Here is a 12514-nt window from a genome sequence, read left to right on the forward strand (position 1 = left end):
CCTTAGGCAAGAAGGACGGAAGCGGCCGCAAAACGACCCTGTCCTTATGCAATAATAAATAAGGTGCCTTACATGACAAGGCTGCCAACTCCGACACCCTTCTGGCGGATGCCATGGCCACCAGAAACACTAGTTTCCTAGTCAAAAGGACCAAAGGGATCACGGACAAGGGCTCAAAGGGCTGCCTTTGCAAGGCCGATAGAACCAAATTTAGATCCCAAGGATACAGGGGAGCTTTAATCGGGGGATTCACCCGAATAACACCTTGTAAAAAGGATTTCATTAAGGAATGGGCAGCCAAAGATCTCTGGAAGAAGACCGACAAGGCAGACACCTGCCCCTTGATTGTGCCGACCGCCAAACCTTTTTCCACTCCCAACTGTAAAAACTCCAGGATTCTCCCAATGGTATATTTGCGGGGATCCCATTTCCTGGTTTCACACCAGGTAATATAGGCCTTCCACACCCTATAGTATATTAACCTGGAAACTGGTTTTCTTGCGTTTATAAGGGTGGAAACGACCTGCCCTGAAAGGCCTCTGTTTCTGAGAATCAGGGACTCAGCCGCCAGGCCGTTAAATTTAGGGCCTGTAAGGCAGGGTGGTAGAATGGCCCTTGTGAGAGGAGGTCCGGACGTAGAGGGAGGACCCAAGGCTCCTCTACGGACATCCTTTTTATCAAGGAGTACCAAGGTCTTCGGGACCACGCTGGGGCCACTAGAATCGCTGGCTTGCGTTCCCTTTGAATTCTGTGAAGAAGACGGGGTAGCATCCGTATTGGAGGGAAGGCATAGATTAGCGCAAACTGATGCCAAGGGCACACCAAGGCATCTGTCCCGCAGGCCAATGGATCCCTCGTTCGAGAGACAAACTTTGCTACTTTGGCATTGAATCTGGACGCCATAATGTCCACCTCCGGAGTACCCCACTTCCGGCAAATGACCTGGAACACTTCGGGATGGAGGGACCACTCCCCTGGGGACATCTGTTGGCGGCTGAGGAAGTCCGCTTGCCAATTGTCCACCCCGGGGATAAAGATAGCTGAGATGCAGGGGACATGGGCTTCTGCCCATGAAAAGATCCGATCTACCTCCCTTTGGGCTGCCTGACTCCTGGTGCCACCCTGGTGGTTTATATAAGCTACGGCAGTGGCATTGTCGGATTGTACCCTTACTGGGGAGCCCTGCAGAACCTCCGTCCAGCCCGAAAGAGCCAACCGAGCTGCTCGGATCTCTAAGACATTTATGGGTAGGGCTGATTCTGCCCTTGACCATTTCCCCTGTAGGGTTAAATCGTCTAGGACTGCACCCCAGCCTGATAGGCTGGCGTCCGTGGTTACTATCCTCCATGAGGGGGGACTGAACGATCTTCCTTTCAGAAGATTTTTTGTGACTAGCCACCAACACAGACTCTGCCTTACCGCATAGGGAAGGGAAATGGGAAGATCCAAGGCCTGGAGTCTTTTGTCCCAGGCCGTGAGAATTGCTCTCTGTAGCCTCCGAGAATGGATCTGGGCATAGGGCACTGCCTCGAAGGTGGCCACTAGCTTTCCCAACAGGCGCATGCAGAGACGTATAGATGGCCTTGTGCTGCTTAGGACTATGTGGATTAACTCCTTTATCGAGTCCACTCTGGACTGGGGCAGGAAGATCCGTTGTTGTCTTGTATCTAAAATCAGACCTAGATACTCCAACCTTCTTGTGGGCTGTAAAGCCGATTTGTCCCGGTTTAGAACCCAACCCATGGACTCTAGGCAGTTTACTGCTAGCAACACTGCCCGATTTAGACCGGCCGCTGAGTGGTTGACTACCAGAAGATCGTCTAGGTAGGCCATGATCAGAATGCCCTGTTCCCTTAGGATGGCTAATACGGGGGCCAGGATCTTCGTAAAAACCCGAGGGGCCGTGGCTAGTCCGAACGGAAGAGCCACGAACTGATAATGCCGATAGTTTAGGGCAAAACGCAGATACCTGTAATGGCCTGGGAAAATCGGAACGTGCAGGTATGCGTCCTTTATATCGATGGAGGCCAAGAACTCCTTTCCTTGGAGGGCGGCCACCACCGAACGAATGGACTCCATTCGAAAGGACCGGACTCTTAAAAAGCGGTTTAATGACTTTAGGTCCAGTATAGGCCTGACGTCGCCGTTTGGCTTCGGGACAACAAAGAGGTTTGAGTAAAACCCTTGTCCTTGCTCCCCTGCTGGTACTTCCATAATCACTCCTTGAGATAGGAGTCGCTCTAGGGCGGACAGAAGAGATGCCTGTCTCTGAGGGTCGCCTGGAAGTCTTGACGTTTGAAAGTGAGGAGGGGGGAACTCCCGAAACTCCAGCTTGTACCCCTGAGTCACTGAGGACAGAACCCATTGGTCGGTAACTTGGGCCCCCCACAACTCCGAGAACAACCGGAGTCTTCCCCCCACTCGAGAGAGTGGGGGCGCCCCTTCACAAGGCTGCCTTAGGGGCAGCCTTAACCGGCTTACGGTTCCACGGTCTCTTGTTCCCTGCAGCTTGCCCTTGTGGCCTGTTTGCAGATGCGCGTCCAGGAGGCCGTCGATACTGCCTAGAGAATGAGGGCCCTGGAACTGGAGAGGTTGGGCGCTTAAAAGAGGGACCTCGGAACCTTTTCTTAACCGGCAAAAGGGTGCTCTTACCACTAGAGATCTTTTGAATATATTTGTCAAGATCTTCTCCAAACAATCTCTCTCCTTGAAAGGAGAATCCTGTAAGGAGTTTTTTGCAGGGGGTTTCTGCAGACCAGTTCTTTAACCAAAGTAATCTTCTCATGTGAACCAAATACAGGGATAGGCGGGACGCCTGTTGGATTGAATCCTTGATAGCGTCTACCGCGAAACATAAAGCTCTAGGTAGATCGGCTAAGTCCTGAGCCTGTTGAGCCGGGAGGTCCTTTAGGGCCTGCTTGGCCTGGTCTTTTAAAGCCTGGCAGACGCCAATGGCAGCTACAGCTGGCTGGACCACTGCCCCCGCTGTGGCAAAGGATGCCTTCAGTAAGGTCTCAAGCCTTTTATCCACAGGATCTTTGAACATGTGAATATTGTCCACTGGACACGTTAAAGCTTTATTGACACATGATATGGCTGCGTCAACAGTGGGGACAGCCCATTTTTTTGAAAACTCCTCCTCTAAAGGGTACATAACTGCGAACCTTTTAGGAGGCAAAAAAATCCTGTCTGGCTTAACCCAGTCCTGAAATATCAGGTCCTTTAACAAAGGATGGACCGGGAACACCAGGTTGGCTTGGGGCGCTTTTAGGGAGCCCAATGAGGACACAGCGGAGGCCAGAGGCTGAGGCAAAGGCATTTTAAAAGCTGACCGCACCATATCCGTTAAGGACTGAACCCACAATTTTTCTGCGTGAGAAGCTGAAAAAGGTTCTTCTATAGTAGAATCTTCAGAACCTAAATGGTCCAGATGATCCTCAGCCTGGTCTCCTGTATCTTCCAATTCCTCAGTGGAAAGGACATCTTCCTCAGGAGATTCAAACCTGGGAGACGGGGACCTAGCCCGCTTCTTCCCAGATAAAGAGGCCGTAATAAGAGCGGCCATCCTTTTTTTAAATCCACCCAAGGTGGAGGCTAACATCTCTTCCGTGACATAGGAAGGAGTTGGTTGAATAGGGCCCGCCATAGCACCTAGCAACCCCGATGGCTCACCCAGGGCAGCAACCTCCGGATCCTCCGGGGAGGTAGGGGCAGGTGGATTCTGGGAAATATCCTCCGAGCCCGATGGGGAACCCTTCGGCTTTTTAACACCTTTAGCATTTTTAGCGTTCCCTGCACCCTTAGGAGCCATAATAAACAAATCTGAGATACTCCGCTAATATACAACTAACTGTAATAGCTGGAGAAAAACACACATTTAAATAAATGAGGAAAAAATTAGGCTAGGGTAATGTTAGACAGAAACTAAACTTCCCAAAACCTAACAAGAGATAGCAATATTGAGCCCCAAGGGCTTAATCATATCCTAATATTGCTTCCCTTAATGCTGGGCTAAGAGAGTACCAAATACTAAGTACTCTGACTGCTACTTAGTACACCGGCTTTTCAGAGAAAATATGAGCTTAAACAGCTCTTTAGCAAGGTGTGTACAAAAAAACGGCCACTAGGTGTCACTGTGTCAGCATAACATAGGCAAACCTATCCTGCTCAGCTCAGCATCGCTGCTCCGTGTCCCTTCACAGCCTTCAGCAAACTGACAGGCTAAATAGAGTTTTCCCTCTGATGTACAGAGGGGAGGGAAACTCCCTGGGCGTCCCCCGCCCCTCCACGCAGCGTCGGCGCCTATAACAGTGCGCGCGCACGCGCGCGCTCCCGACGCCGCTCTACAGGAAGCAGAATCCATGTGGGGAGAGGAGCCCGGGAGCTGCTGGAGACACACAGACATCAGGAAGTAAGTAATTTAAACCTGACATGCTCCCTTTTACATATCATGGAGCAAAAACACCTTGTAGCAGCAGCAGCAGTCTATTAGCCCAGCCAGAGGAACAGTATACCTGGGTGTTTGAGCCATCCAGTCATGCAGACTTTGTGGTTTCTCTTTAGCCCATGCACAGAGGCATAAAAAAGGCTTTTCCCCAGAGTCCCCTGTGGGGAGCCCACTGACAAACCAAGTTCCGTAGGCCCCCCGCTTACCTTTCCACGCCGCAGGGTATTGCTCATGCAAGAGGCCCAATCTTCCCCCTTCACCGTGGGTATGGTCATAGACCTTCAGGGACCGGGGTCCAAGTCAGGAACACCACACACCTGGACCTATACAGCACTACTGGCAGCAGGTATCCATAGGTTAAAAAACCCAGTCCTGGAACCCAGAGTCCAGCCCTCCAAGGAGAGGCATTATAGGCAAAACCCCATCCACGAATTGGGGCCCGGGTACCGTCCACTTTGGCTATGAAGCACCTTGGACGGATCCGGTCGGCTGGCCCTGGTCCCAAGGACAAACTGCAGGCACAACCTTCAACATGCACCAACACCTAAGACACTGGCGAAAAAACTGAGGTACTCCCACTATGGGTGGGGGTTATATAGGGAGGGAACTTCCTGTCGGAGAGTGCCAGTGTCCATCACCTGAAGGTACACTATATAACCCATATGTAATGGCTATGCTGCTCTGTGTCCCGTGATGTACGATAAAGAAATATATATATATTTTTTTTAATTGTCGCTTTTTTTGTTTATAGCGCAAAAAATAAAAAACACAGGAGGTGATCAAATACCACCAAAAGAAAGCTCTATTTGTTGTAAAAAAAAAAAAAAAAAGAAGAAGGACGCAAATTTTGTTTAAGTAAAGCGTCGCACGACCCCGCAATTGTCAGTTAAAGCGACGCAGTGCCGCATCGCAAAAAGTGCTCTGGTCAGGAAGGGGGGGGGGGGGGCAAAATATTTCCAGGCAGGGCTTGAGTGTTGAATAATTTATCAACAGCAAAAACAAGGACAGCAAGCACAAAAAAAAAAAAAAAAACCTAACAGAACAATAAAAAATAATAATAATAATAATAAATAAAAAAATAAAATAAAAAAACACAAAAAAACTAAAAACACAATAAAAAATAAATAATAATAAAAAAAGCTTTTGGCAGCCAATAATCCAGCCTCTCTCTTCCAGAAGCAGGAACCTCTTCCTCTGTCCTGTGACCTTCCAAGAATGACAGGACACAAATCTCATCGCAGTTTATCTTTAATATTAAAAAAAAGAAGGATAAATAACTTTATTAATAAAAAATAGTCAATACAAAAACTGTACAAAGCGGTCCCCCGTGGGTGGCGGTCGGATGCTAGGACGCCCACTCCCCCAGCTTGTGGAACATGCTGAACGTGGTATGGGGAGGTCGGGTGTGGGACTTCAAGGTTAAGGGCGGCAGTCCTTCCACACTCAGGTACGGGGTCTCCGTGAATCGATCGGCGGAATCGGTAAAGGCGAAGATGTCCGGGCCGTCCGCTGAAGGGACCTGTGGCTGAGGGAGGAAAGGGACACATCAGGACACGTGACAGAGTTCTGCCAGCTAACAAATGAAAAAGCTGCTTCAAAACCAGGAAATATAGAACAGTTGTGTGCATTGGAGAGACAACAGGAAGTGAGAGGACATCAAATCCTATCCTCTGCCTTTATTGTAGGAAACCGATGTTGACCAATTGGTTATAGTGCCACCTACAGGAGCAGGACGCTAAATAAAAACTAATCGGTCATGCTTACCCCTAACGCAGGTGGTCAGACACGATAACAGCCCCCTTTCCCATAAGACACGCAGGCCTACCAGTACTGGGTTGCCCCCCCAGGTCTTATACACAATGTTATAGTAAATCCGGAAAGTATTCGCAGAGCTTCACTTTTTCCACATTTGTTATGTTACAGCCTTATTCCAAAATGTATTAATTTCATTATTCTCTTTCACAATTCTACAAACAATCCCCCCATAATAACAACGTGAAAGAAGTTTGTTTGAAATATCACAAGCATGAGACTGAAGGTTTGGTGGGTTTTATATCAGGTTTGGTCTCCACCCAGAGTCTGACCACAACAATCACCTTGCAGGCAAACAAGCAGACAGGGAGAATTTATCACAGCCAAAACCAGGATGTTGGAACCAGTAGCATCACTAGGGTTGGTGTCACCCCCTCAGTACAGACCCCCCTCCCGCAGTATAGACCCCCTCCCTCCCACAGTATAGACCCCTCCATCAGTGCAGACCCCCCCAGCAGTAGACACCCCCCCAGTGCAGACACCCCCCTCAGTACAGAAACCCCAGCATTACAGAACCCCCCCCCCCCTCAGTACAGACACCCCCAGCATTACAGACCCCCCCCCCCTCAGTATTACAGACCCCCCAGCAGTATAGACGCCCCCCTTACATACCTCAGAACAGCGCTGCGCTACACACACTGTGCGTCTGTCCCTTGAGCGCAGGCTCCTCCTCCTCTGTGGATGTAAACAGAGGAGGAGGCAGCTTTGGTCCGCGCCGCTGATACACAGCGGCACGAACCAAGGCACAGCTAATCAGGGACAACTGGCACGGTTAGGAGGTGCGTGCTGCTACCCACGGATGTCACCCCTCTGGCAGGTGTGGCACCTGCCTAGCAACGCCTCCGAGCAGAAGCACTACATGTTCACATCAACTTGTAGAGCCAGTTGTCCAAGATGTGCGACAACTAAGGACCGGACAGTTCCAGAAAATGTCCCCCAACCCTGAGAAGAGCAGGTGGGAAGAAATGGTCAGGCTTCATGATGGACTTGGCAGATTGGAGTTGCTGGGGGCCCTTAGATCCCAAGAAGACGGAAGGCTTGGAGGACTTAATGGGCTTTGTTGGACGAGACTTGGGGGGGGGGGGGGGGGGAAGAGGAAAAGGAAGGACCAGATTTGGTTGCTCTGACTTTTTAGCCTTCAATAGAAAAAGTCTTCTTACCCCTAGTAGGGTTCTCAACCACTTTCCACCTGTAGGCCGCCATATGACGTCGGGGACTTGAAGTGGAGATATGTAGATGGGGGGGGGGGGGGGGGTGCTGCTGCAGGTATCATCCAGGTATCTTATTTTTTCAGCCGGCGATTCCCTCACCATGTAAAAGCCATCATAGCGGTTTAGCCACTTGATGGCTTTTACAGGCAGCGGGAGGAGACACCCCGCCGCCCTCTGCTGCTTCTCCGGTCTCTCTCGTGCGCTCAGAGATCCTGTGGTGGCACCGATTTACCATAGAGCTGGCTGGGACCAAGAGGGTCCTCGGCCATCTCTATGACCCTCGGAGGCCAAGAGTGATGTCATGATATCACTTCTGGCACCGGCAGATGTAAACTTTTTTGCTGGAAAGCCCGGGTGGCAAGTTGTTAAAGTTGCAATGGAAATTACTAGACTTTGGAGTCGCACAAGTGTGAATGGAGCCTAAACGTCCCACTATGATATGCTGCGAACAAGCAGGCATTTTATTGCAGAAGAGATATGAAATATCCCTTGGATAACATCCTATTGCGCAGCGCAGCCAGGACCTCCAGTGTGAGGTGACCAGGAACTGTCTACTTGTGGAAGGACACTGACTGGGTGGAAAGGACTGGACATCATATTCTATGCCATAAACTGCCTGTAATTTGACCCCCAGCTCTGTGCAGATGTCTAGGGTAAGAGGTGGGCAGTACCAGGGGCAGGGTAAGGATTCAGGTCTATTACTGGGTACCGTTGCCATGGCTGCCCAGAACCAAAAACTGCAATTCTTTTTTTTTTTATTGGGTGGAATTTCTTGGCTTCTGTTGCTTCCATTAGATTTTACCCCACACCCAGGGGAGGGCTGGCAGCCTTAAGCCTGGGGGGGCAAGTCCAGTCAAGTGGCCCATTGTACCACCGAATCAGCTCACCATCCATGCCCACTGGGTTTTAGAAGATGTATTGATGTTATGAAGCAAGACAAATATGACACAGCAATGACAGCGTGACCCCGATCTTGGTAAAGAGCAGATGACGCTGCTCTTTACCCATGTGATTGACTATGTCCAATAACAGCCAATCACATGTAAACGACAGCATGTGAGGGGAGCCGATCAGCGGCATCTCCTCATAGGGGAGACTGTACAGACAATTAGGGCACTGATTACAGTGCAGCCCTAGCAGTTCCCAGCAAGTGATGTCAGTCTCTGCCCATCAGTGACACCCATCAGTGACACCAATCAGTGATGCCCATCAGTGCCCAACAGTACTGCAAAAAAGGTTCCCGCCCATCGGTGCCACCTATCAGTGCCACCACCTATTAGTGAACTTCAGTGAAGGAGAAAAATGACTTACAGTGCCTTAAATAAGTATTCATACCCCTTGAAATTGTCCACACTGTGTCATGTTACACCCAAAAACATAAATGTATTTTATTGGGATTTTATGTGATAGACCAACACAATGGGGCACATAATTGTGAAGTGGAAGGAAAATGATAAATGGTTTTCAATTTTATTTTTTAATAAATATGTGAAAAGTGTGGGGGGTAGATTTGTATGGCGCCCCCCGGAGGCAATACTTTGTAGAACCCCCTTTCTCTACAAGTCTTTTTGGGGGTGTCTCTACCAGCTTTGCCCATCTAGAGAGGGATATTTTTGCCCATTCTTCTTTGTAAAATATCTCAAGTTCTGTCAGATTGGATGGAGAGCGCCTGTGATCAGCAATTTTCAAGTCTTGCCACAGATTCTCAATGGGATTTAGGTCTGGACTGTGACTGGGCCATTCTAACACATGAATAGGCTTTGATCTAAACCAGTGGTCTCCAAACTGCGGCCCGGGGGCCAGATGCGGCCCTTTGCTTGATTTTATCCGGCCCTTGGGGTGCTTTTTTATTCATTGGCACCAATGGAGGGCAGAATTCCTCCCAATGACACCAATGAAGGGGCAAAAGTCCTCCCAGTGACGGGGCAAAAGTCCTCCCAATGATGGGGCAGAATTATTCCCAATGACTTCAATGAAGGGGCAGAATTCCTCCCAATGACGGGGCAGAAGTCCTCCCAGTGACGGGGCAGAAGTCCTCCCAGTGACGGGGCAGAAGTCCTCCCAGTGACGGGGCAGAAGTCCTCCCAGTGACGGGGCAGAAGTCCTCCCAGTGACGGGGCAGAAGTCCTCCCAGTGACGGGGCAGAAGTCCTCCCAGTGACGGAGCAGAAGTCCTCCCAATGACGGAGCAGAAGTCCTCCCAATGACGGGGCAGAAGTCCTCCCAATGACGGGGCAGAAGTCCTCCCAATGATGGGGCAGAATTCTTCCCAATGACACCAATGATGGGGCAGAATTCTTCCCAATGACACCAATGATGGGGCAGAATTCTTCCCAATGACACCAATGATGGGGCAGAATTCTTCCCAATGACTTCAATGATGGGGCAGAATTCCTCCCAATGACGGGGCAGAAGTCCTCCCAGTGATGGGGCAGAAGTCCTCCCAGTGACACCAATGAAGGGGCAGAATTCCTCCCGATGACGGGGCAGAAGTCCTCCCAGTGATGGGGCAGAAGTCCTCCCAGTGATGGGGCAGAAGTCCTCCCAGTGACGGGGCAGAAGTCTTCCCAGTGACACCAATGATGGGGCAGAATTCCTCCCAGTGATGGGGCAGAATTCCTCCCAATGACACCAATGATGGGGGATTTTGTACTCCTGATGGCCACAATCCAGCCCCCTTAGAGTCTGGAGGACAGTAATCAGGCCCTTTGTTTAGAAAGTTTGGAGACCCCTGATCTAAACCATTCCATTGCATCTCTGGCTGTACTTTCGGGTCGTTGTCCTGCTGGAAGGTGAACCTCCCCCCAGTCTCAAGTCTTTTGCAGACTCTAACAGGTTTTCTTCTAAGATTGTCCTGTATTTGGCTCCATCCATCTTCCCAGCAACTCTGACCAGCTTCCCTGTCCCTGCTGAAGAAAAGCATCCCCACCACATGATGCCGCCACCACCATGTTTCACGGTGGGGATGGTGTGTTCAGGCTGATGTGCAGTGTTAGTTTCCCCCCCACACATGGCGTTTTGCTTTTAGGCCAACAAGTAAAATTTTGGTGTCATGTGACCAGAGCACCTTTTTCCACATGTTTGCTGTGTCCCCTCCCCCACATGGCTTCTCACAAACTGCAAACAGGACTTCTTATGTCTTTCTTTCACCAATGTCTTTCTTCCATAAAGGGCAGATTTGTAAAGTGCACGACTAATAGTTGTAATGTGGACCAGTGGTCATCAACCCTGACCTCAGGGCCCACTAACAGGCCAGGTTTTATGTATTACCTTGGGGAGATGCAGTATTATAGTCTGCAATCACTGAGCAGCAAATTATATTACCTGTGATGAATTTCAGTTATCTTGCAAACCTGGCCTGTTGGTGGGCCCTGAGGACAGGGCTGATGACCACTGCTGTTGAGGACAGATTGTCCCCCCTGAGCTGTGGATCTCTGCAGCTCCTCCAGAGTTACCATGGACCTCTTGGCTGCTTCTCTGAAGAATGCTCTCCTTGCCCGGCCCGGTCAGTTTAGGTGGACGGCCATGTCTTGGTAGGTTTGCAGTTGTGCCATACTCTTTCCATTTTCGGATGATGGATTGAACAGAAGCTCCGTAAAATGTTCAAAGCTTGGGATATTTTTTTTTTTTTTTATAACCTAACCCTGCTTTATACTTCTCCACAACTTTATCCCTGACCTGTCTGGTGTGTTCCTTGACCTTCATGATGCTGTTTGTTCACTAAGGTTCTCCAACAAACCTCTCAGGGCTTCACAGAACAGCTGTATTTATACTGAGTGTAAATTACACACAGGTGGACTCTATTTATTAATTAGGTGACTTCTGGAGGCAATTGGTTCCACTAAATTTCAGTTAGGGGGTATCAGAGTAAAGGGGGCTGAATACAAACGTCCCCCCCCCCCCACACACTTTTCACATATTTATTTGAAAAGAAAATGTTGAAAGCCATTTATCATTTTCCTTCCACTTCACAATTATGTGACACTTTGTGTTGGTCTCTCACAGAAAATCCCAATAAAATACATTTACGTTTTTTGGCTGTAACATGACAACATGTGGAAAATTCCAAGGGGTATGAATACTTTTTCAAGGCACTGTATTTACTAAAGAAATAAAAAAGGGCAAGATTAATCGCGATTAAATACCACCAAAACAAAAATTCAACTCAAGAAAATACTTTTTAGAATTCATGCAGCGTTGCACCGATTCAGATGGCGCCATCGCCGGAAATTGCCGCCGATTTAGCATGCGATTTGACATGTCAAATTGCTCCAATGTGAACCAGAGTTTAACCCCTTCCATACCGGGCACTTACGCACCTTACGCCCAAGCCAATTTTCAGCTTTCAGCACTGTCGCACTTTGAATGGCAATTGCGCGGTCATGCTACACTGTACCCTTTTTTTCCCCACAAATAGAGCTTTCTTTTGGTGGTATTTGATCACCTCTGCGATTTTTTTTTTCCCGCAACAACTAAAAAAAGACTTTAAGAAAGTTTTTATTTTTTTCTGTTAATTTTTTTGTAAATAAGTACGTTTTCTCTTTCAATTACGGGCACTGATTTGGCGGCACCGATGAGATGGCACTGATGGACATCGATGAGACAGTACTGATGGGCACCGATGAGGTGGCACTGATTGGCGGCGCTGGTATGCAGCACTGATGGGCACTCATAGGTGGCACTGATGGGCACAGGTAGATGGGCACTGGATGGGCACAGTGGGGTGGCACTGATGGACACTGCGGGGTGGCACTGATGTTTCCATGTTGCCAGTCAGTGCCCATTTGTGGGCACTGATTGGCATCTTTTTTACTGCCCTTTTTTAAAGAAAAAAAATGTACTGACTTTTTTTTGGCCACTTTTATTTTTTTTGTCCTTCCCTGGTGGTCCAGTGTGGCGATCCGAGGGGGGGCTGCGCTGATAAATAATCAGCGCAAACCCCCCCTGTCAGGAGAGCCGCCGATCGGCTCTTCTCTACTCGCGTCTGTCAGACCAGCTGTGATTGGACACAGCTGATCATGTGGTAAAGAGCCTCCGCCGGAGGC

General features: G+C 49.2%; 1 protein-coding gene across 2 annotated transcripts in view; it reads right to left on the reverse strand.

Annotated features, from left to right (window-relative positions):
- Window positions 1-5679: 5679 nt before the first annotated feature.
- PPP1R35 (protein phosphatase 1 regulatory subunit 35) overlaps window positions 5680-12514 on the reverse strand; it is a 15557-nt gene continuing 8722 nt past the window's right edge. For both annotated transcript variants that reach the window (XM_040342159.1, XM_040342161.1), the window contains exon 5: window positions 5680-5972. In XM_040342159.1, coding sequence (XP_040198093.1) covers window positions 5793-5972 — 180 coding nt within the window. In that variant the 3' untranslated portion in view covers window positions 5680-5792. The remainder of the gene's footprint in view (window positions 5973-12514) is intronic.

The sequence above is a fragment of the Rana temporaria genome, chromosome 3 (assembly GCF_905171775.1).
Source record: "Rana temporaria chromosome 3, aRanTem1.1, whole genome shotgun sequence".
In the NCBI taxonomy this organism is placed as follows: Eukaryota; Metazoa; Chordata; class Amphibia; order Anura; family Ranidae; genus Rana; species Rana temporaria.